This window comes from Poecilia latipinna, unplaced genomic scaffold (genome assembly GCF_001443285.1).
Source record: "Poecilia latipinna isolate Pla-1442-1.1 unplaced genomic scaffold, P_latipinna-1.0 Scaffold205, whole genome shotgun sequence".
Classification (NCBI taxonomy): domain Eukaryota; kingdom Metazoa; phylum Chordata; class Actinopteri; order Cyprinodontiformes; family Poeciliidae; genus Poecilia; species Poecilia latipinna.
The window spans coordinates 206,007-231,624 of NW_015112821.1; the positions used below are offsets into that span (position 1 = coordinate 206,007).

At 39.0% G+C, this 25,618-nt stretch overlaps 3 protein-coding genes across 4 annotated transcripts in view; 1 reads left to right on the plus strand and 2 right to left on the minus strand.

Annotated features, from left to right (window-relative positions):
- The window catches only part of ddx6 (DEAD (Asp-Glu-Ala-Asp) box helicase 6), a 17,071-nt gene extending 9,808 nt beyond the window's left edge, over positions 1-7,263 (minus strand). The window contains exons 1-9 of the mRNA XM_015031393.1: positions 7,130-7,263; positions 5,937-6,486; positions 5,423-5,486; positions 5,230-5,334; positions 4,178-4,307; positions 2,419-2,565; positions 1,633-1,727; positions 1,430-1,552; positions 1,202-1,330 (exon numbers count right to left, since the gene is read on the minus strand). Of these exons, the coding sequence (XP_014886879.1) occupies positions 1,202-1,330; positions 1,430-1,552; positions 1,633-1,727; positions 2,419-2,565; positions 4,178-4,307; positions 5,230-5,334; positions 5,423-5,486; positions 5,937-6,133 (990 nt within the window). The 5' untranslated portion in view covers positions 6,134-6,486; positions 7,130-7,263. The remainder of the gene's footprint in view (positions 1-1,201; positions 1,331-1,429; positions 1,553-1,632; positions 1,728-2,418; positions 2,566-4,177; positions 4,308-5,229; positions 5,335-5,422; positions 5,487-5,936; positions 6,487-7,129) is intronic.
- A 5,067-nt stretch (positions 7,264-12,330) lies between these two features.
- cxcr5 (chemokine (C-X-C motif) receptor 5) lies at positions 12,331-16,324 on the plus strand. Its single transcript, XM_015031397.1, has 2 exons — positions 12,331-12,605; positions 15,050-16,324. The coding sequence occupies exons 1-2, from the start codon at positions 12,573-12,575 to the stop codon at positions 16,109-16,111; spliced, it is 1,095 nt and encodes a 364-aa protein (XP_014886883.1). The 5' UTR covers positions 12,331-12,572; the 3' UTR covers positions 16,112-16,324.
- A 3,103-nt stretch (positions 16,325-19,427) lies between these two features.
- Positions 19,428-25,618, minus strand: part of bcl9l (bcl9 like) — a 36,107-nt gene continuing 29,916 nt past the window's right edge. For both annotated transcript variants that reach the window (XM_015031395.1, XM_015031396.1), the window contains 3 exons: positions 23,063-25,289; positions 21,329-21,583; positions 19,428-20,776 (listed from right to left, as the gene is read on the minus strand). In XM_015031395.1, the coding sequence (XP_014886881.1) occupies positions 19,689-20,776; positions 21,329-21,583; positions 23,063-25,289 (3,570 nt within the window). In that variant the 3' untranslated portion in view covers positions 19,428-19,688. The remainder of the gene's footprint in view (positions 20,777-21,328; positions 21,584-23,062; positions 25,290-25,618) is intronic.

Sequence of the window (25,618 nt, forward strand, 5' to 3'; positions counted from 1 at the left end):
CAAACCCTTGGGGCGGGGGGCCAAAAATTTTCATTTTGAATTTTTTGCCCCCCCCCCCCCCCCAATTATAATCACAAAAACCTTTTTTTTGCTAAATAAACCTGAGCACACAATGTTTTATTGAAATACGCAAAGATATTTGTAGTTCTTTGTAGATTTAAAATAATAAAAAGTCAAACCATATACTATATTTAGAATTTTTTTTTTCTAGATTTTTATTTATTTATCCATGGCTAACTCTCGTTTATTTTTAAGGGTTTATTAAATGGCCATGTCCAGGTCTGCATTTTATTAAAACCCACTGGATGTTTTTGGTCCTTGTTATGAACTGAATTAAAAGCCCTGGATGAATACTTTGTGTTGCACGTTCCATTTTAAGATTAATTGCATTATTTTTGAGCAGCCTGGCATCAGTTTTCACCAACATTGATTTTAAATGCAGATCTGCATCTGATGCCAATTTTAGGCTGTTGAACTGATCGAGGGCCACAAATGGCCCCAAAGCAATAATGAAACCCTGGAGGGACTGAAAAGATGTTCAATATTTACTTTTAAGAAACGCTGAAAACAAACAACTATTTATTGATATTTTAACAGTTTATTGGGTTTTATCAATACATTCTGGCACAACATTCTGATTTTTGATTTGGCCCAAAATGAAACTTGGTTTGACGCCCCTGGACTCGAACGGGTCATAAACAGAACCATAAAGATGACATTGAGCTTAAATATTTTATCAATCCAATCAAACTAGTTTCTATCCGTTTTCAATCAATCAGTCCCTCTGATTTCTTGCTTATCATGGAAATTCACGCAAAAATCAACAAATCCCTGCACTTTTATGCGTTAATATGTAATTGAGAGTTTATTGCAGCTTTTTGGCAAAAATAGTGAAAAACATTGGCTCCAAGCGACCGTTTACTCCCACCTGCAGGTGGCAGTATTTCTACTAAACAGCTGCCTCTCTTGATGCTATAAACTACAATAAAAAGTGGTATTTACCATCACACATGAGCGCACATATTTATAAATTACTACCACAAACATTGTTTTTAAAAATCCCAATGGCAAAACCCCGGAGGGACTGAAAAGATGTTCAATATTTAATATTAAGAGTTCATATTTTTACGGTTTTTCAGGTTTAATCGATACATTCTGGCACAATAAGAACATTTATGACCTTGATTTGGCCCAAACTTACCCTGGAGAACAAGGTGTTGAGGCAATGGACCTTTTGCCTTTCTGTTACATAAGCATAATACTGAGTCACTCCCTTCAGCGTTAGCTCCTCCATTAGGTTGATCTCATAAGGTTTTTGCAAATGTGCGTTCTGTAACCGGGATAAAAAAAGACATTTAGATTATTCTAGAAGCTTTAGACTATATATATATGTGTGTGTGTGTGAATAAATGTGATTTTTTTTCTGTACCATAAACTTCTGCACACTGAGCGGGAAAGTGGCGGAGTAAAGTAAAATCTGCCTCTGTTTGGGCAGGAAGCCCAGCATCTCCTCCATCATGACCACAAAGTCCTGAGACAGGAGCTTGTCGGCCTTAAAGCAGAGAAAACATTTTGTTTTCACCTCCATAGACGGATTTATTCAGAAAAACAAAAACAGCAAAAATGACTCACTTCATCCAGAACAATCATCTGAACCTGATTGACTTTGGCCACTCCTTTTTTGATTAGGTCTAAAATCCTCCCTGGTGTCGCAATAACCACATGTACTGGAAGACAAAAATAAAAAATTACAATATTAATATCTGTATTAATCCCGATATTGGGGGGAAAAAATCTGATCAGATATTTGTGACGATGTGCAGATCTATTCAGTCGAATTCTATGTTTTGTGTTCTGAGAAACGTCACATTTATTTTATATTTACTTTCTAGTAAATAATATTTACTATATTGTATTTAGATTTTCAAAATGCACTTTCTGAGTTATTTAAAAGGTTTGTTGCAGTTTATTTTAATGTCGGTTTTTATTATTTATTTTACATTAGATTGCACTGATTAAATACATTAAAGTTGTGTTTTTATTTTTTAGCTGAATTTAGTTTATTTTGATTGTGGGTGGCAAGAGTTCAATGAAAGTGTGTTTTATATCCAAAAAACTTCAATAAATGTATTGTTAAAATAAAAAGTTGAGGTGTTTTTAGATGTTTGAGCTTGTGAAGCTGTTGGTGTATTTCAGTGAGCCGAACTGGTGCAGAATCATCACATAAATCTGTAATTCAGTACATTTATGTTTAAAATGAAGAAACTTTTAAAGCAAATTATCGGCTCAGACGATGAGAAGTGAAAAAAATGGATTGGCGCATCTCTTAAATAACTTGAACAGTATAACTTCAGGTAAAAGCTCAGTAAGTTTCTTTAGGTGCAGCTTTATAAAATCCCACGCTGGTGGGATGCTCACCCGTTTCGTCGAGCCTCATGATGTCGTCGCGGAGGTTCGTCCCCCCTGTGGTCGCCATGACCTTCACGCCGCCCATGTGTTTACTGACCTGGATGCATATCTGGCTGACCTGCAGTGCCAGTTCTCTGGTGGGCACGATGACCAAAGCTGCAAGTAAAGAACATATTAAAACCGAAACGACGTTAATTTACCGTCATGTTTCTATTACAACTGCAGAGTCTAAAACCAAAGTTTCAGAGTGGCAATAAACATCAAGTCCTTTGGATTTCTAGCTTTATTTATATTTTACGCCTCATCAGAATACTAGATATTATTTTAATTGCTTACATCCTTGTGTGAATACATTTGTAGTTTAATTAAGCTGAGAAAGGCTCCAAGAAATCTGCTGATGACTAAAGTTGTCAAATTCACAGCTTGATTGGAGACGATTATGTCAAAAAGCTTAAAATTTTCCACCAGAAGGATTTGGAATATGAATATGAAATCTGCAGGTTTTTATAATGTTAACCATAATAATTGCTTGTCAACTTTATTATTCTGGCTTGAAAATGTTTTACAGAGACAGGGCTCCCATTAAACTGCAAAAACATAAAATCTTACCAAGTATGTTTGTCTTGTTTCTAGTGCAAATAAATCAGTAAAGTTTAAATAAGAATTAATTTATAAGCAACTCTTTAGCAACATATAAGAGCTTTTTCAAGTCAATAATTCTTGATTGTATGGGGTGCTGTGGTGGCGCAGGGGCAAAGCACAACCCATGCATTGAGGCCTTAGTTCCTCATGCCGGTGGTCACAGGTTCGATTCCCGGCCTGGTGACATTTGCCGCATGTCTTCCCCCTCTCTGATTACCCTCTTTCCTGTCAAACTACTTTCAAATAAAGGCCACTGGAGCCAACAAAACCTTAAAAAAAATAATTCTTGATTGTAGATTAAAAAATAAAATACTGGTTCCACTGTCAGATTATTTCACTATAATGAGACATTTTTCCATAGTTATAAGTTAAATAATCTGCCAGTGGAACTTTTTAATCAGCATTAAGGAATGATTTACTTAAAACAAGCTCCTATTTCTTGCTGAAAAGTTACTTGTAAGTTAGTTCACTGGAAACAAGACAAAGCTGACATATTTGCACGAGAAACAAGACAAAAATATTTTGTAAGGTTTGGTGTTTTTGGAGTTTATAAAGCAATGATTGGTCAGGAGAGAACGGCGAGAAGAAGAATGTAAATGCAATTAACTAAAATTCAAAGCCTAGAAACAAAACACAGATTGGACGTTCGTCACAAAAATTTAATCATTAGCTAAATCTGCAAAACATTTATCTTTGCTCACAGAAGAGAGTTTATATGGGTCTTATTTTGCTTTAATTAAAGCTTCTGGAGATTAACATGAAGCTATTTTTGCACCAAGTCTTTCTGAAGCAATCAGGGAATCCCTCATCCGTTTTCACATTTGCACAAAGCCTTTTTGTTCCTCAGTAATCATTACTTGGCATAAACTTGAGGCAAAACTCCAGATTTAACTCTTGATGTAGTTGAAGATTTTTCCATCTCCAAAATTTAAGTACCAATGACGTCAACTTTACATTCCCCAAAATTAAAAAAGGAACATTTTTATTTTTTGTGCATAAAATAACAACAAATTAGAAGTAAGTCTAATTTGAACTCTCATGTTTTAAAGTGGCTCAGTCCTGGATGCGGTTAAATTTCTCTGATCGTTCTCGCCATGTGAGCTAAATGAGCAGAAACCGGACTGACCCTGTAAACAGTCTTTCTTCAGGTCGATGCGTTCCAGCAGGGGAATGAGGTAGGCTCCGCTCTTTCCTGTGCCGTTCTTGGCTCGGGCCAAAATATCCCTGCCTGACAGTGCGATGGGAATGCTTTCCTCCTGCACAAGAACAAAACACGTCTCCTGTTCATGTACAAAACATCTTCAACCGTTAAAGCTTCATATCAATTTCAAGCAGAAACCAAATAAATTTCCCTCCACAAACTGATTATCGCAGTATCTTCTGTCTTTTCCTGTCATCACATGTTTAAATCATTATTATTCTCCGTCATTCTTTAAAACAGACATGAAAGATTAAAGTTAAAATTGACTCACTTTCAAAATTTAATTCCATTCAGATCTGAGTTTTAACATGAGAACCAGTTTAGCGGTTAAATGTTTCCAGCTGAATCAATGGGAGAGAAAACGGAAAGGCAACAGCAGGACGAGATAAAAATAACTCATCTTCAAATGTAAGAGTTCACTTTCTACCAAACCCAGTCCAGACTGGTTCGATCTAAACCCACAGATATCCACTGAGATTAACACAGCAGCAGCTCGCCCAGATTACAACAGATTATATTATATATGTCAAAGTATGAGCTAATTTAAGAGCTTACTAAAGGAAAATAGTCACTTCTTATGAACATTTTACTACAAATATTTGATAAATGTTAACTGGTGCAACGAGGAGGTGGTTAATTACTGTAGACATGTACTTTACAAGAAAAATAAAGTTTAAGTAGTTATTGCAATAAATTATAACATTGTTTAGGCAATATAATGGTAATGGCATAATAACTTAGGAACACATTCTCAGAGATCAAACATTTAACACTGGAACTGGAAGACATTTTAAATATAAAAAAAATGAATTATGTCTTTCAAAGAAATATCTAGTAGACACAAACACCAGACTGAAGACTTTTGCCACTCAGTTTTTGGTAGAAATAAAGAAACAATAAATCACAGAGATGATTGAATTATTGTTAACTGATTTACTGCGACAGACCAAAGTTTGAGAACCAATTTGAGGCTGTACCTGAATTGGAGATGGCTTTTCCCAGCCCATCTCAAAGATTCCCATAAGTAGCTCCCTCTTTAGGCAATAATCTTCAAACTCATTGCCTTTAGTTGCAGTCACATCCTGCAATCACAAAATAGCTCATTAGTAGGATTACAGGATGTATAGATATGTATTTTGCCATTAAAATTCAAATTTTATTTCTACTTACCGAAGTTTTGATCCTCATGTCCTTTGGGGGCAATTTTAAATTCTTCTTCCAGTCGTCTCCAGGCCTGAGTGGGTAAAGAAAAACATCCACAGTATAAAGAGACATTCATGAAGATTATGATTCTCAGGACTGATTCCAACAGATTCTCTGCAGGATTCTCACACAGATGAGTTAACTACCAAAGCATCTACCTTCAGTATTTATCCTGATATTATTCACCTTAAAATGCATAGTTGACATGATTATATCCTGAAATCTAATTTCATTTTTCAGCATTTGTCCCACTGATCTGACTGAATCAAGTTGAAAAAATTGGTAGAATCCAATATTTTGGAATAAATCAAGCAGAAAAACTGATATAATCCAATACTATGGAACAAATCAAGTAAAAACATTGGTAGAATGCAATGTACTGGAACAAATCAAGTGGGGGAAAAAATGGCAGAATCCATTATTTCGCTGATTTATTGGGGTATCTTTGATAAATATTAATTTCTTCGGTGGCAGGACTTACTTGATAACAGCGTTTGTTGGAGGGGCTGGCTGGGAATTGCCGTTGATTGTGCCTTTTATCATCTGGTTTAACTGCGGAGGTTGAGGACCTCCTCCACCGCCACCTGGTGCCCCTGCAGGTTTCACCGAGCTCCTCAGCTGTCCGTTCTGGTTGGACAAGCCCAAAATCACTGGGTTCTCTGTCCTGGTGGTGCTCATGTCCACTTATTTTTATTTTACTTCAATACCAATTAAATCTTTAACAGTCTCTAAACAAACCGAGTCCACTTCTCTGGGACTACTCAAACTAAAGATTTCCCTTGGCTTTTCAATAAATCAAATTACTCATCAAAACTAATGGGGCATCAAGTGTCAAGAAATGAACTCGTCCTTTCGAATTTACTAAGACTTCTGAGCATGAAAATTAAATAAGGGCTTCGCATAGGGCTAATCGGCCAACTTTATCTGGAAATTAACACGCCAGGAAGGCTTAGCTAGCTTTTAAACGTTGGCTCAGTTAGCCATCCCGTTAGCTTAACCGGGCCTCTGTGTCCTTTCAAGTCTGTCCAACCCTGAAATATAAGAAACACAGAAGGAAACACTTGAATAAAGACAGGTGTCAGTTAAATAAGTGATTCACAATATTTAGCCTTAAAAAAATGCATTTTTAATCGTAAGAAGCGCTAGCTAGGAGTTGGCCTAAAGTCAAGTTAGCCGACCCTCCGGTGACCGTTGCTAAATGCTAACAGCAAGGCAAAGCGTCACGGTGAAACAAATTTGCCATCTTAAACATATTTATTGTTTCACATATAGATACGTGTATTCAAAAGAATAAAATAAAAGAATAAAATAACTTCTTCCCAGTTTTATCCAGCTTGTTAAACCAACGTCAAATGGGGCTAAGTTACCTTCGAGCTAGCGCATGAAGCTAAAGATTTGCGCCAGCAATGAGGATTCCGTATTCAAATATACTCCAAAAAGCTAATACACGACTTACATTTTCTGGTCTGTGTTTTAGCGTTAAATCGTCTCGAACAATATTATTAACAGTCCGAATTATTCGCTTGTCGATTAGTGACAAGACTGGGTAACTACGAGCTAACTGGCTAATGGAGGCGAATTAACGTTCACCATTAAAGGTAAAAGCCGTCAGAAAACGCCAACAGTCGAATACATGTCATTACTTTGTCTCGGGTTGAATACAAACGCAGTTACCTTGGATAACAGAAATCAAGCGGTTCCGTTTGCGGTTTTTTGTACAGTGTACTGGATTTTTTTTTAGCTGACTACGAGAGAGTCTTGTCAAACAAGGATTCAAGATGGCTCCCAGCCGTATTTGAAGCCGTCCGCAGCCAACAAATCAGCTGATTCCATTTCAAATCAACAAATCAACATTTAAGGTTTCCTTGTGAAGAAATGCGCCACGGATTAAAATGTCAACATCGCAACTGTGTAAACTCTGAGGTGTTTTTTATTTATTAAACAAAAGCTAAAATCGCTTTGGATTTTTTTGGTTTGTTTGTTTTGTATTTTCATGCAAGTTTCATGAGCTTTTTATTGAAAGAAACTGATTTGGAAACATTTTCTTTTGCCTGGTTTTATTTTTTGTTACTTACATGAAATATTGTAATTTTTGTCCTTAAAATATCCAAATTTCTACTGAACTTTATGTTTTGGTCTGTCTGATTCTGTGATTTTAAGTAATTTCTTGGATAGATACTTTTTACTCTTACCTGAGTAAAGTACTCTACTCTCCTGTGACATAAACTATAGATAAAAGGAAAACTGCAACTAGCAATTATTTTAGTTATAAAGTATTTTAGCGATTATTCTAAAAAGAAAAACTTTGGCACATTTTACAGATTTTTTTATAACCACTTCAGATAGTTTTTAAAAACAGTATTAGATGTAAATAAACAAATAGTTAAATATTTATTTTAAAATAATGCTTATATGTACTAACCTTAGTACTAGTACATTATAACACCCGATTTTATTTGTACAAAATGATGTCATCAGACAGACAAAAATGCAAAGTTTTGTACAAATCTTGGTATTTTAAAAACTAAATAATAAAAACATGATTGACATTGAATCTTCTACATTTGAAACTGTTCTACAAAATTTCTGATATTATTCTCGTAATTTTCAGAAAACTTTCTAGCAAATTTTAAACTTTTTTCTTTTCTAGGAAAGTTCTGAGATTAATATTTTTCTTTTCTTGCCGATCTGTGACATTTCCTTTTTTCTGAGATTAATATAAATAACTGAATTTTTTTCTGGAAAATGTCCGAGCTTCGTTGTAAACGCCCTGTTTGTGTTTCTTTAACAGTAATAACGCTGCAGCCGGATCTGCAGTGTCTCTGCTCTCCCACCAGAGGGTGCTGTAGGCTTTGGACGCCGCCCCGGGCATTCTGCGGTCTGCAGCAGGGATTTCTTGGTGAGCGCCAGGCTGCGCGGCCAGACATTCCTGCAGAGGGACTGTAGTCACCAGTTACCCTCCAACTGCTGTGAGTTCATGACTGCAGAAAGTTCTGTACATTTGGTGACTAAAATCATAGAAAGTGTTTAAATCTAAAAGTAACTTTGGCCGCTTTTCAACTTGTGGCCTGCATAGCTCAGTAAAACTGCTCTGAATATAAAAGCAAAGCTCACGTTTTAATTTTAACCTTGTTTAAAATCTTGAATTATTCTTTAATCAATTCATGTTCAACGATTCAAGTTTTTTCCTTGTCTGACATCTTTTTGTCCTTTTTTATTTTAATTAAAATAATGTCTAATCCTACCTCTATTTGTTTCCTTCTTCAGGAATATTTCTGTCACTTTGTTGTAAAAACTGTCCTCTTTTGTCTGTTATTTATTAAAAAAAAATCTTTAAGCTTTTATAGAGATGATCGTCAAGGACGGGAATCTTCATTTAACGTTTCTATTCTGATTATTCTATTCTGGAATTCATTAAAAAATATTTTTTATTTTTCTGGCAAATTTTTGACTTTTCAAACTCAGGCATTTTCTTGATTTTTCTAGAACATTTCTGAGGTGTTTTTTTTTGGCAGAAATTGACTCTTTTCCATTGTTCTATTTAAAATGATTTTTAGCTGCTCTCGTGTTGCTGAACATCTTTCCTGCTAAAATTGTTTTCTCTCTCCACGGGAAGTAGAGCCAGAAACTCAGCAGCAATCACATAAAAATTACTTTTTACCAGAAACCAGACAGCGATTAAAGCCTAGCATGTCCTGTCACGAACAGCAGCTCAGACTTTGACATGCATGACTTCACTTCCTGTTCTGTGTCCCCAAGTGGCCGAACCATGATACCAACTTATGAAACCTGGGGAAATATGAGAATGAGGCATTTCCAGAGCAGAATCATCTCACAACCACGAAGAAATAAAGCAGGTTCACTTCACATGTCATTACAAAGATAAAATAAGTGATCATTTTTTTGTAAAGAACATAAAAAACAATAATAAACCATTAAAATGACATAAAAATTGCAGCCATTCTCAATTTCTGTTTCTGGTGTTTGTTACACATTTTAGCACCAAAATACCATAAATAGGCCACAAAATTGTAGATTTTGTAGTTTAATAGAAGTTCTAATTATTCACAAAGTCATACAAGTATATTTAGCTAAAACATGTAATATTTAGACTGCTGAACACAACAGGTATTGACAAAGTCTTACTACTTTCATAAATTATTTCAGCACCACGTCTAGAAAATATTGTCTGGAAGGAGATTTTTTTTTTACAAAATAATTTGTGTGGAAAAATGAAGCAAACTGTGACTGAAAACATTGATCAAAGATGGTTTTATACCTCCAAATGTTTTTATAATGACAGCAGCACACAGCTGCAGCTTAATGCCAAAAACAGATAAAGACAGATTTACATTTGAAATATGATAAAATGTTTATTTCACACCAGCTAAATGATTGTATCTGTAAAGCTTAAAGTGGACCTATTATGCAAAACTGACATTTTGCATGTTTTTGTTCCTCCATTTGGTCTCAACTGCTCCTTTGCAGGCACTGTACAATGGCTGCTGGAAAAGACCATCCAGAAACCACTTGCTGCAATCATGCTGATTGTGCAGGAGGCTCTACTTCTGCTTTTCAGGTTGTATAATTGCTCATCTGTTAAGTTGGAGGGCGTGGCCAGCAGCAGCTGATTTGGATTTAAAGTGACAAGACGCCCTAAAACAGCTTAACATACGCAGACCAAAATGACCAGAATCTCATAATCTAAGAATGATTTTGTTTTGTATCACCCGTAGAGTTCTCCTAATCTGTTCAAGGAAACACAACAGGTCACATGTACACATTTAATCGGCCTTACTTTCTAAAGAAGTAGTCCTAATTTTTTTTGAGTATCTATATTCTACATGAATTATCGGGGGGAAAAAATCAAAAAGTTACATTTTAATATAAACTACATTATTTATACACTAAACAGATTTAAAATTTCACTTATACCTGAACTGGTTTTGTTGTTGAGCTGCTTTTGCTACAGATGGCTGCATCCTGGGTGCAGAAATGAGCATTATCACAGATCCTTCCTCCATACTTATTTTTCTGAATAAAGCAATATTTAGCAATATTGCTTTATTATTAAAAGCAATAAAGCATATTTATTGCTTTTAATAAAGCAATAAATGTGCTTTATTGTCCACTTTTGGACAATAAAGCATTTATATTCTACTCAAAGCTGTGAAAACAACACTGTATTTGTCTCTCTATTTATAAATATCTACTTGTTTTCTGGTGAACGTGTTTTAGGAAGATTAAAGACAAACATGTGACCAAAAGAAAACTGGGCGCATGCATAACTTGAAGTGAAAGTCGACTTCATCTGCGCCGAGCAGATCACAGGAAGGCTCTCCACATAAGTGATCAAAGTCAGAATGAATGTTTTTAATGTGTTTGAACTTATTTAATCTACACTGAAAAACATGCCAGCAGCTTCGTAGCATCTTTAAACGTATTTTCAACAGGAAGAAGTACCTCTGGTAGCCTTACACATTGCTACAGTAAGAAATCTTCAGGGTGTGGAACTTTTTCAGAAGAATTCAACTTGTTTGTGGCGTTTATGGAAATCACAGTATCTGGTTTCGAAACGTCAGATTTTTGCAGATGATGTGGTTGTGTTCACACCTTCAGTCCGTGACCTTCAGGGTTCGCTGTAGCAGTTTGCAGACGTATGATGCCAGCCAATAGGAGTTTATTAATGCAAAGCTTTGCAAAAGTGTTTTCAGAGCAAATGCCAGCCTGTCGCCTCCAAAAATAATTTTGAGCATTTTTATGCTTTTCTTGTTGCACACTTCAGTGCATTTCATCAGGTTTTTAACCATTGTGTGTAGAAATGGGGTCCAACCGACCCCAAACACGTAAAACTTGTATCATTTTCCATAGTCCTCTATGTTTGCCTCCGTCCTCGCACGCACAAGGGTTAAGTGAGAGAGAGAAACTAGATGGTGACTAATTATGAAATCAAAATTAAATTTGTTTCTCACATATTTAAAAAAAATAAAAGTAATTCGCATTCATCCCCCATTAAATCTCAAACATGCAAACAACACGTTTCTTCACATCTAAGTCATTTCCAAAACACCAAACTTTGTGTTGCTGTTTGGAGGCTACAGACTCTAAAATCCCCTGAAACGAAGTGAGTGACTTAATATTTAAACAGTTAAGGTCAGAAATCAAACAAAACTCTGAATATTGCCACAGAAAGTACCACAGTAAAAAATAATAAGATTCTTCCCAAAAGAAACAAAGACAAAGTCTCCTTAAAGTTTGGTCAGTAAATTTTATTTTAAATACTGAATTGTTTTATTTAGTTTTATTTTACTGAACAAGTCCTGACTTGCAGTGCGGCATTCAAAATTGTTATTTGAGTAATGAAGGTCAAACAGTTTTACTTTCACAAGTGGAGCATTGCAGTTTTCGCCATTATGCTCCACTGGATGCATGAAACTTTAAACTTGTTTTGGGTTTATTTTAAATCTAACAGCCACAGAGACAAAAAGTAAGAAAAAAGAAACAGAGAAAAGTGGACTATCACAGGTCAAAACAAAATAACCTAAAATTAAGCAAATAAAGAAGACTGGTATTTACTATATATCCAAAACTTTAAAGGGATTTTTATGACAATGCATCAGGGCCACCGTAGACAGAAAAAAAGGAGAAAATTTTCACCAAAAACTCAGAAACTCAGAGACTAGTTTCAGAAATTTTCTAGAAAACTTGGAAATTTTCAACATTTGAAATTCACAAATTTTCACATTTTTTGTAGAAAATTTCTGATTAGTCCAAAAAAAAATTTCAGCAAAGTCGGCGTTTCAGTAAAAATCAAGTTTTACGTTTTGTTAAAACTCGGTTATGAAAACACAAATACATTCTGTTGTACTTTACATTTTCCTGTGTAAGAAAATCATGTTAACAATTTTTACCGATTACAAATTAAAAATCTCCGTCTGCAGGTCGTATTGAATTCAGTTTCAAGGCTATAATAATCTTTTTTCGGCTGCTAAATCTCTTCTCCGTGTCTCCACCCAACAGAAAGGCTTAAAGGCACATTTAAAAGGAAAGCATAAGAGGAAGTGTGTGTGCTTTGTCGCTGCAGAAGTGTGAAACGATCATCTCCCGCCGCGCCGTCATGGCTTTCACAAAGACCTACACTGGAGGCATGGTGAGACTTTAACCCACGTTCAAAATAACGCTGATTAATTCATCATTCAGTGGGTTTTTTATCTCCAGATAGTGGATTCATTTTATAATTTAAGTCGATTTACCTGAATTCTTATATTTTAATGTTAAAACCAATACAGATTTTTAAACTGGAAACCCAATATTTGTATTTTTTTTCTTTATTTTGCAACTGCAATGCATTATTTCTTGCTTGTTTGTTATTTTCTCCTTTAAATTGCTCTGTTACTTAAATGTGTTAAGTAAACCTAGACAGGAAAGATGTATGCAACATATGGGATTTATTCAAATTAGGTGTGCACTGCTTGTTTCCTGTTATTTAACCAAGCAACCAGAAAAGAAGAACTTTTCCAAAGCATGTTGAATATTTAAAAGAAATGTGCTGAGGGGTTGATTTCTCTGATATAGCAGAGAAAGAGGAAATAATGCACATAATCAGATTTATATATATGCGTTTACACATTATTGCGTATAAAATGGATGCTGTTTGTTGTCATTTGCAGCTATATGAATTAACTGAATTAAAAGTAGCAGCCAAAATTGTAAAGATCAAGTTAAGATGAACCGATTATATTTTATTCATTTTTTAGTTGACAAAGATTTCTTTTTATCTAGTTAATTCAAATCTTTGATGTTTTTTAATGTAACTTTATAAGCAATTCAGTTTATTTAAATAGCACCAATTTACAACAAACGTCGTCTTAATAAAAACTCAACTTTAAACTGGAAGTTTGAGAAAAAGCAGACAGAAAAAGTAGAGAAGTACGGACACAGACATAAGTCATTTAATCTAGGAGAAAAACATAGCTAAACTAGAGTAACCATGGCAACCATAGCAACAAGTAGCCTTTTTAGTAATATTGTCAAAAAGAGAGAAAAGGTAAATCATAATGATACAAATCTCAGATGAAGTATAATTTATATGGAGAGAAAAGCCAGAGGTTAACTGCAAAAGCGGAGAGTAGTAGGAGAATGTAGTAGATGAAAAGTGGTGAGTATTTATGTCAAGGTGTTTCCACGCCTGATATTCCGGTAGATTTGGTTCGATTGGGGACCAAAGTCGCAACATTTGTTACATTTTCAGCTGTAGCGGTTCCTTTTCACAATGCACTGAGTTAAACAAAAAAAAACGTTTGAAAAACTTGTTCCCCTCCTCGCCTTTGGAGGCGCTGCACCAAGAACCACCAAAAGAAATGACAGGAAAACGTCTGAAGACACTGAGCGCAACTTCCTTCTTTATGAAATGTAAACAAACAAAAGATGAAGTGGCATGCGGTTGACTAGCTAGGCTAGCACGTTTGTTTTGGTTATATTTACCCAGAATGCCCTACACTGTAGTCCACTTCCTGCTTTTGGAGTGATTTTGGTCCGCTTGGCGTTCACATATGCATTTGAACTGCACCAGAGTTCACATCAACCGAACTGAGACCAAGGTTTGTAGGCAGACCAGAGTTCATTGTTTTGGTCCACATCAGAGTTTGGTTGCGCATTCACACCTCCACAAATGAACTGGACTTTCTAGACAAACGAACTACAGTTTGATTAAAGTGGACTAAACAGGACTGGTATGAACGCAGCCTTAGAAACTTTAGGAACCACCGATAAACCTGCAGTCTGACAGCATCGTTCTCTGTTAGGAACGGATGGACCAATCACATCTCCAATATCTGATGAAGTTTGATTATTACGGGCGAAGAATAATAATTTCAAAATACTCTGGATTTTGGATTAACAGTTGGCGTGTAACTAAATTTTGTGGATTTCCCGATAGTAATACATTATAAGAGTTCAGACTTGATATACACTGCAAAAACACAAAATCCTTTGGACTAGTTTCCAAAGAAAATATCTCAGTAAAAGATATATATAAAATACAAAACTAGCTTAAAAGTAACTTTTCAGCGAGATATAAGAGCTTGTTTTAAGTCAATAATATCTTTATATTGATGAAAAAGTTCTAGTTCCAGTGGCAGATTATTTAATTTATAAAAAGACATTTTTCCCATGTTGCAAGTGGAATATTCTAACAGTGGAACTAAGACATTTCCATCAATACTAAGGAATTATTGAATTAAAACAAGCTCCTATATCTGGCTAAAAAGCTATTTGTAAGTCAGTTTTGTCTTATTTCAAGTGTATTAAGACATTTGCACTAAAACAAAAATAAAAATTCTTGTTAATATTTTGTGTTTTTGAAGCAAGTGAATCCATTGCAGATGATTACAGGAAGTAGTTCTCCTTTAGATGCTATGGATGTTTTGCTACTCAAAATAGCTCTTTAAAGAGGAAGTGGAAACAATCTGGCACATTCAGAGCTTCCGGAACCGATTCGACTGAGAAGACTGCAGGGTTCAAGTCTGTTTATCTGTTACGTAATGACTCTTATTCCACTGCTGTGTCAAATTCTCTGTGTTCTTTATTTCACAGGACACAGACTATGAATATTACAGCTATGACAATAACACAGATAATAAAGAAGACTTCACCTGCGATAACGAAGTGTTGGTGTTCCAAGACTTTTACTCCGTGTTCAGCCCGGTCCTCAACAGCCTCATCTTCCTCCTGGGTTTGGTCGGAAATGGCCTGATGGTCACCATCCTCCTGAAGCGTCACCGTCGGCTGCGCATCACTGAGATCTACCTGCTGCACCTCGCCCTGGCCGACCTCATACTAATATTCACGCTGCCTTTCAACGTGATTGAAAGCGTCGCCGGATGGCTGTTCGGGGAGTTTTTCTGCATGCTCTATGGCGTGTTGAGAAACATGTACCTCCTGTGTGGGAGTTTCCTCCTGGCTTGCATTGGATTCGATCGGTATCTGGCCATCGTCCATGCAATCCCCAGCATGCAAAGTCGACGCCCAAAAAGAGTGCACCTGACCTGCGCTTCACTTTGGCTCATCTGTTTCCTGTTGTCACTGCCCAACGCCGTCTTTCTCTCCGTCAAGTCAGAAAAAAACGACTCCTTGCTCGAGTGCGATTATTATCGTTATGAAATCAATGCGCAAAACTGGGTTCTGGCCAACAGGTTCTTGCATCATGTGACATTTTTCTTCTCTCTGGCTGTCATGTGTTACTGTTACACTGCACTTGTAATCACTTTGTTCAAGAGTCAGAAAAGCCAAGCAAAGAAGGGAGCCATTCGGCTGGCCTTGCTCGTCACCATTGTGTTTTGTGTCTGCTGGCTACCCAACAACATCACCTCGTTGATGAAAACTCTCGCTGAACTGGAAGTCGTAACGAGTGACACCTGCTGGCCAAAACAAGTCCTAGCTCAAGCTCATACTGTGACAGAGAGTCTGGGTGTCTCACACTGCTGCCTCAACCCGTTCCTGTACGCGTTTGTTGGGGTGCAGTTTCGTAACGAGCTTTTGCATCTTCTGTGTCGTCTGGGCTGCAGCCGCTTTTGCCTGCGATTTATCAAAGCTCAAAATTACGGAAGACCGTCTGTTTCTGATGTAACGACATCAAACAGCATGGTCATGTACTGACTAACAACTCAGAGTCTAAAGTGCTATCCAATAGGGATGGACCAATAAATCAAGAACAATATATATCTCAATATCAATAGATAATACGTCTGAATGTTAGCTAAACCTCTGACGGCTAGCTAAGTAAGGTTGGTGGTAGACCTGTCACAATAACAAATTGTCCCAGAAGTTATTGTGATAAATGACAATATTGTTGTTTGATTCAATTTTCAACTAATACAATGGTAATAATGGCATAATAATGCAAGAACACATTCTCAAAGATCAATAAACTTGGAAAGCTAATGAATATTTACACTGGAACTGGAAGACATGTTGAATATCCAAAATAAATAAACAAAAAAAAACAGAAACAAAATGAATTATAAAGTATTTGTAAGCAAAATTATCCTTAAAATAAAGGTCTAGCTGAGACCAAAGCACCAGACTGAATACTTATCATCTAGTTATTGGTAGAAAAAGAGAGAAAAGATAAAAACAATAAATCATGCAAATGGAAATTATTGAAAGTGTTTTAATTTATCATGCGATTAATTGATTTATTGGTTACTGTGACATCTGTGCCATCAACTAATTAATTGACTCTCTGATTACCTAATAAAAACCGGTTAATTAACAAGCACTGTGTCTCAGCTGCTTAAAACTGAACAGGAAACGTTACGCCACCAGTTTGGAAGTATTTCGAATATTTAAAACAAAAACAAAAAAATCAATAATAATTCCCGAAGTCGATTCATATGAACCACTTTTCCTGATAAGTTTTCGGCCATGTTGTTCAGCCCTATGCTACAATTCACAATATCAGTCCAGCGTACTAATTTCCTACGCGGTGTCTAATCCTTACCCAGAGCGCAAGCATTTTCCTCCACGTCTTTTTCGTTCCTCTGAAAGTCGTTGATGTATCATCCAAGTTGCTGTCTCTTCCGTGAGAAACGCTTCAAAATTTGACGTCATTTTCACACAAGATGGCGCCGATTCTCAACCATATCAGCTCAGTGTCACATTCAAAACAGTTCGATTTGAACAGTTTCCCGCCGAGCAGTTCACAGTGCGACACCGAACGTCCAGTTTGAGTCCGTGTCGAGCATGCGCAGACCTCCGCGGAGTGAAGTACGCTAGTGTACGTATGGCTTTACATATGGGGCCCATAAAGGGCACGAAATGGAAAGGGAAACAGTAAGGAATTGGCATTGTATGTAAAATTACGTACACAGCGGACCCCCGCCTATTTGCCGAAAATCTTAATATTAGGAACAAAATGCAAACTCTCCAGAAATTTTGAGATTAATCTAAGAAATTTATTGGGAAAAAAACATGAAAATTTCTGAAAAGTTGCAAATTTGCTTGTGGAAAAACAAAAACAAAAAAAAACAAACTGAACTTTTGAGATTAATCTCAGAAGTTTTCTAGAAGAAAACATGGAAATTTCATGAGCTTCAAAATGTCTTTGAATTTAGAAACTCAGAAATTTCTAAAAATAAATAAATAAAAACATTTCTCAGATTAATCTAAAAAAAAATTTCTAGCAAATTTGTAACTTCTCAAAGTCAGAAATTTCTACATTTTTTTCTCAAAAATTTCTAAAGTTAGTCTTGAACTCATCTCATTAGCATGAACAGACTACTTAGTAAACCATTTCATAATTATTTTAGCATGTCAGAATTTAAATAGCACTGAAAATTAAGTTAGTCGATTCACAATGTTAATTTGTTATGTGCTCTGTATTCATTTTATAGATTCAGGTTGGTCTGTCCCTTGGTGCTACTGTTTTCTAACCATGTTTTCCAATGATTCCATCTATTTTCAGTCTAATTTCATGAATTATTGATATTCTCTTTAAAATACTTTTAGTTGATATTTGACTGTAGATTGTTTTCTGAAAATGTACTTTAATGTAGTTCACCTTGTTTTTTATTCCTTTGGATCGGTTGGTTGACTGTACAACCAACTGCTTGAAGGTTTTTATTTTAATTACCAAATTTCCTCAGAAATTAATTTGGAAATTAAGCTCAATTTGTGTGAAAAAGTCAGCTACAAATACATCTCAAAAGGTACAACAATATTTTTTAAGTAATGCCACATTAAAGGGTTAACATTAGGGCTGCAAAATATATCAGCTAGTTTTGGTAATTTTTTTACATATAGGTTTGATAAAAAAAAAAAAGGATTTGATCATGTGATGCAGCAAAGGATTGTGGGGAATTTAATTTAAGTCAGTGGTGTGGTCTCTTTTTCCCAGGGTGTGAAAAAGGTAGCAAAATGTATATTGGTAGACATCAGTTATTGGCAATAACCTATATATATATATATACACATCAATATACTCAACATTTCCTGTTTCTGTATTCACAATCTTGTACTTACTGTATGGATAAAAGGTATCCAGCTGCAATTAACTGTATTATTTGCCTGTATTGTAGCTAAACAAAGTTTTTTGTGTATGTATATATATATATGACAAATAACTGTTGCCTAAAGAAATAAACACAATAACCAAATTAACTCCAGAGATTATTATTCTATTTGTAGACTTCTATTAAAACACAGACAGAACAACTTCAAACAATCACACATTGCATCTTATATACAGCAAGTATATATTATATATTTATATATAATTTATTTTCACAATTTTTTTTAATTGGAGAAAAAAATAAATCAATGATATTAAAACAAATAGAAATTTGAGGCACTCCTCTCGACCGTCACCAAGCAAATACACAGATTTTGTTGAAATTTACACAATTTACAGTATTTTTATTATTTAGAAAATGGCTTCAAATTTATAGAACAGTGTTACAGTGCTTTGAAATTTTTACATTTCTTAAAATCAGCTTCAACCCAGAAAACTTGGAGATTATCACTCAGACATATACGGGATTAACACCAGAGTGAAGTTGCCCCCCGCCCCCCAACCGTCTTCATATGAAATGAGGTTGGTGTCAAAAGTCTGTGCAGCAAAATTTAAAAAATATTAAATGTTTGCAGAGGTCAAAGATCGAGGACAAAAACAAACATAAATAAATCATTATCAACTGTGCTAAATATTTTAGCTGCACAAACATAGCACAGTTAATTTGTATCAATTTCATTTGATTTTGTAAATGTAGACTGGCTGGTTGACCTTTGATGACCTCTGGAAACATTTATGAATATCTTTAAAATGTCAGAATGAGCCGTTTTAGGGCCTCCATCACTTTAAATCCAAATAAGCTGCTGTAGTTTCTGGATGGCAAGTCAACAACAAAACATTTGTCTTTTCCAAACACGCTGGAGCTCAGCTTGGGTTAACGTATTCCCAAAAAGCAGCTGGATGTTTGTTTTTTTAGTGTTTGGGCTGATTTTAGAAGTACAAACTCAGAAGAAAAAATGAAAAAGTGCAAAATGTGAATTTTATCTACCATGTCTCCTTTAATATCTTTAAAAACAGCATAAACAAAAATGTTTGCTGCACAAACGTTTGACACAAATTTTGCTTAATCTGAAGAAGATGTGGAGGAAGGAACTTCACTCAGGTGGGAATAACAGTACACAAAAACCGGACGTGTTGGGAAGTTTGTGTAAGTACGAAGCCGGGTCAGAAAGGCATATTGGCCATGCCGCCGGAGCCGTAGCCGATCGGACTGTCCAGAGACATCCCCCGCTGCCGGAGTGGCTGCTGCTGCCCCATCATGGCCGCCTGGGGGTGGGGCGGCCCCACCATGGGCCGCTGGTGTCCAAACGGCTCCCCCGGGATCGACATGCTCCTCTGTTTCGCCTGCATCATCATAATGTTCTGCTGCGCCATCAAGCTGTGCGGGTGCTGCTGCGGCGGCATCATGCCGGGGTATGGCCCCGACGGATGGTGGAGGAGATTGTTGGCCATCATAGCCGGCTGCTGCTGCGGCGGCATCATTCCTGTCCTTCCCATCATGTGTCCCGGCGGACACATGGCGCCGCCGCCGGACATCACCGCCCTCGACCCGCCCATACCCTGTCGGATCCCTCCGTGCGAAGGGTGGGGAGGCAGCTGCTGCTCCGCCATGCTCTGCAGGCTGGCTAGATGCGGGTTGCACGACACACCGCCGCCACCGCCTCCGCCATGTTGGGAAAGCTGCTTGAGCAGCTGCTGTGGAGTATGCTGCTGGTGCGGGTTCTGATGAGGCTCGCTTTTGGGGAAGTATTGCAGCGTGCTGCTAGGCTTGTCGGACGGAATGATGCGCGACAGATCGAACTCTGGGATCCCCGTCTGCGTCGGCCGAATCACCTCGCTCAGATCCGGGCCGTCGCCCAGAGGCAGCGGCGGGAAGGAGTCGGGCGGGTGCGGCGCGCGCTGCTGATGGTGGCCTTTACTGAGCATCTGCAGCTGCTGATGCGGCAGGATGTCGTCGCTGGGCTGGGGGAAGTTTGGCGGCATTCCTCCGATCGGAGAGTGCATGGGCGGCTGCATGCGAGGAAAACCCCCCGACAGCGGCGACGCGCTGCTGGGGCCCATCCCGTCAGGCGCGCCGCCTCCCATGATGACCGAACTCATGGCCGGCATGCCCAGTTCAGGCCCAGGGGCATCATGGGACAGATGCTGCTGGCCTTGGCTGACCAGACCCATCGGGCTCTGAGGCTCGTTCTGGGGTCCGATGGAGCCTTGACAGTTCAGCATCTGTGACATCTGGGCGTTCGCCATGTTTCCTGGAGAGGAAGAGGAGAAAACATGGAGGACAGAACAAACTTTACTGATTTCACTCCAAACAGTGAACAGAGTGCATTTTTTTTTAAAAAATCTAACATGCGAAATGTACATATTTTTGTAGAGTTTTGTTTTTTCAGGTAATGGCCTTAGTTGATTACTAAATTAATTGTTGATTATTGCGACAACTGATTAATCGAATCAATCTCGATTAATTTCAGCCATAAACATTCCTGTATGGTTTAATTCAGTCCAGTTAATTAATCACTTACTAAATTGGTTGACGATCAAATTATCAAATTATCAAATTAATCGGTTATTAATCCAGTTAATCATGATTAATTGCTTAATCATTTCAGCCCTAAATATTTCTTTGGACCAAATTAAAAATGATTTTATTTAATCCAGTTAAAGATAGATCAAATACTAAATTGGTTGATGATCATTGCAATAATCGATCAGATTAATCTTGATTAATCCAACTGATCGTTTTGATTTTTCTTAAATGCTGATGTGTAAATGTACATTGTGTTTCTCTTGTGGCATCTTCGTACCTCCAATAGTGACACCAGACAGAAGAGGTCGATCTGACAGCATCTCGTCGTCAGAAGTGGCGATTGTTTTGATTGCATCGTGGTAGAGCGGGGTCGAACTGGGGACGGCGTACTTCGACATCTGAGACATGATGAGGGACAAAGGATTCTGGGATGGCGCTGCACCTGGGGAGGAAGTGAAGGGCATACCGGCATTCATAGAAGCTGGTTGGCTAAGGGGCGTTGAGCTGGAACTTCTTGGAGGATGGGGCTGGCCTGCAAAATTCACAAAAAAAGGTTATTAGTAGCAAAGTAACTGCTGGGATTTGCATCTAAAAGAAACTAGTGACTCTTGAAATCTGAGTGAAGTGATGAACTCAGGCCTGAACCTTCAGAGTCACAAAGACAGTTACAAAGTCGGCCTTCTATCACCTGAAGAACATTTCCAGGATTAAAGGACTAACTTTCCAGGATGATCTAGAGAAACTCATCCATGCGTTTAACTTTAGAAGCATTAATTACTGCAACAGTGTCTTCACAAGTCTACCTAAATAAAAAAATAGAGTTCAACTGATCCAGAATGCTGCTGCTTGTGTTCTCACTAAAACCAGGAAGATGAAGCACATCACCCCATTTCTAAAATCCATACTCCCTGTAGCCCAGAGAATAGACTTTAAAGGGGAGCTTTTATCCAAAATTCACATTTTGCACATTTTTGTACTTCCATTTGGGTTCCTACTGTTTCTAAAAGCAGCTCAAGCGCTTAAAAAACCCACCCAGCCGTTTTTTTTTTTAGAAAATAATTTAATGGATTTTGGTGTCTGGAAAATTAGCTGTTTCAAAACCTATGAAATGTAACATCAAGAATCAGCAGGCACTGCCCCGTTACCTAGCAACCCCAACAGAGCTCCGCCCGTCACCTAGCAACCAAAGCTGAGTTCCAGAATGTTTGGTCAGCTGGTTTTACTGCTGTATGCGTTGTACAATGGCTGCTGGAAAAGACAAGGCTTTGTTGTTGACTTACAGTCCAGAAACTACTTCCTACTTCTGCTTTTCGAAGATGTACAGTTGGATAATTGAACAACTGTTTGGAGCAATTTTCATGTGAGTTTGGGCGCATGGCCAGCAGCAGCTTATTTGAATTAAAAGTGACAAACCTTTAAATCCAAAGGCCCTAAAACAGCTCAATCTGAAAAGTGCTCAACATATGCAGAACTGACCATACTAAAATCTCATAATATAAAATTTTGTGAAACAAATGTAATGAACATGTTTTGTATAGACTATAAACCTATCCTAAACTGTTCAAGGTAGCATAATAGGTACTCTTGTTGGTTTATGAATCCCTGAATGGCTTAGCACCACAATACATTAAAGACCTGATGTTGTATCAATCTTCCAGATCACTCAGATCTTCTGGTTCTGCTTTGCTCTGCATCCCCAGAACCAGACATGGAGAAACAGCATTCAGCTTCTACGCACCACAAATCTGGAACAAACTCCCAGAAAACCAAAAACTGCTGAAACACTGAGTTCCTTCTTAAATGAAGGCTAAACACGCACCTGTTTAGAGCTGCTTTTGATTAGCAGTAAGTGGAGCAGTAGTCAACATATTTGATATGCATTTGTTTGATGATGGCATTTGACAAGATGTAATGTTCGTTGCTTGACTGTATGATGTTTTTATGGTGTAAAGCACTTTGAACTGCCTTGTTGCTGAAATATACTATGCAAATAAACTTGACTAAAGTGTACCTGCTTCAGTAGAGCCGTTTCCTCCATTGCCGAGGGGCTTTCCACTGGTTGGGCCGCCGGGACTTGGAAGAGCAACCTTAGGTGAAGTCCAGCCAGGAGAACCAACAGCCATGGCTGGAGACTTCAGCTGCCCCGGAGAAGCCGACGGAGAGTGCAAGCCGAGGTTGGAGGACGCCATTAACTGAGGAGACTTTAAGGAAGAAGAGCAAGGAGTTCCCGCTCCAGACGCCGGGGGGAAACCGGGGTGGTGTCCGGTGTTAGACAGCGGCGACTTCAGCCCTGGAGCGGACGGAGAAGGCAAGAGAGGAGATGGCTCTTGATTGAGGGATGGCGATTTGAGTTGGTGAGGCGGAGGCACTGATGGAGAGGCAAGGGAGTTAACGCTGACTGACATTTCAGGGGCGTTTCTGGAAGCGAGATCTGCTCCTCTAAGGCCTTCGGTTTGAGGCAAATGGCTGAGCCGAGACGTAGCTCCGAGCTGGTTGGGTCCAGGCTGGTCAGGGCCGAACATCTCAGGGCCAGGTTGTTGGAGAAACGGCCCGTCCACCTGTCCTTCAGGGAAGGGACCTTGACCGGGAAACTGGAATGGCCCGTCAGGTCCAGGCATCATCCCCTTATTCCCGCCTCTTCCGCTGATTTCTCCAGGTCCAAACATGTCCGGTAAAGGCCCCCCTCTGAGCCTCTGTGACATCATCATCTGCTGCTGCTGAAGGTTCATCTGAGGGTTCATTCCCATTGGGATATTACTCCCTAAAGGGGAATCTACCAAGTCTCTCATTGGATGACACGCTCCAGGTGACATCATGATCTCCCTTGAACCAGGAAAATCCATTGGATCCACCCGACCAGACGGCGGGCCTCGCCCCATTCCTAAGTTGGGGAAATCTGCACTCCCGAACCCGTCCATTATTCTTGACCCCATGTTCCCCTGCTGCTGCTGTTTAGCCAATCGGTCTAGCTCAAACCTGGACACCTGCATCTGCCGTTTCTCCATGATCCGGAACATTTCTTCGCGCGCCAACAGCTCAGCGTCGTCTTGGAAGTGTTGGGGAGCTCCGCCAGGGTAGCAGCCATGGAAGGGTCCACCGCCACCGCCGCTGTTTGGAACGTCTTCCAGCCAGATCATCCCGGGTCGGACAGGCCTCTGAGGTCCTAGGCCCTCTACGGATCCGGGGAAACCCCCTCCACCTGGCTGCCCTCTCTGGATCGGACCCAGGAACCGAGGGCCCCGCGGCCCCTCCGGGTGCATCTCAAACACTTTCCCATTCCCACCAATTCCCCGTCGCATCAAATTCCCAGAAGCCCACTGCTGGTCTCCAGGTTTATTGTGGTAGGGAGGAGGTGGCCCTCTAATCATCATCGGGGCCCCATGCATGCCAGCCTCAGGAATCATTCTAAAGTGCTGCGGGGGTCCAGGGTGCTCAATCTCCTGCTGCCGCCTCTTTTCCTGGTAGTACTCCTCCTTAAGCTTCCTCCACGCCATCTGCTCCCGCGTGAGCCCCTCTGGCCCCATCAAGGGCGCCATGTTGTCTCCAGGCGAGGGCATCTGGTGATGCAATGGCGGCGGGAGGTTGTGGTGAGAGTCTAAATGCGGGTTGTCGAGCACTGCCCCGCCGAGAGACTGCGTTTGGGAAATCATGGACTGGAGAGGCTCTTCGTACTTTTTCGGCAACATGCTAGCGTTAGCACAATTCCCAGAGGCGTTCGTACCAATCTCACCGTCCTCAGCGCCACTCCTGTCTGTATTATTCAAGTTGGTTGGGTTGTTCGTACCGCCGCAGTGTGGGCCTCCCGGTTCTCCACTGCGCAGAAGCAGCCGCTCTATGTCTCTCAGAGTCTGCAATGAGCGCTCTCTGTGTTCGAGTTGCTCCTTGGAAAGACAGTCCATGTTCCTGCTGCCGCCTCTCTGCAACGCGCCACCCTGCAGATGAGCGGACAGGATGCTGGCGCCTCCAGACGGAGAGGCGGCAGCACCCGATTCAGCACCGCTACCCGACTCTCTGAGTCCTCCACCTGTCCTTTGGGGGGCGCCGTTGTTACTGCCGGGAGCCCCGGCAGGTCTGACCTGACCGGACTCGCTGTCAGAGTGTCCGGCCGACGACGGACCTCCGACTCCGGCGGAGGCTGGCCGCGGCGTTCCGCTTTGGGACTTGGGGGTTCCGGTTAGCGGAGAGCAGCTGGAGTTTACCTTCTCAGGTAGGTTAGGGAGCTTCCCTTGTTGGTAGCCCTGCAGCAAAGAAAACCGACATTAAAACAAACTGGAATACACACGGTAAATATTTTAACTTCATAGACCTCACTGCAAATACACAAAATCATACAGAGTATTTTTAATTTAGTTTCTAGTGAAAATATCTTAAAAGTTAGCAAGTACTTTATCCAACAGCTCTTTAGCTGTTCTTATCGTTTTATTGCCTTTTTCTTACTTTACTGTACCACTATTATGCATCTTATTTACCAGTATTCTTTTTTGCGTTTAACTTGAGAAGCACTTTGTGCAGCTTGAGCTATTGGAAATGTGGAATATAATAAGTTTTACATTGACAAAATATAAGA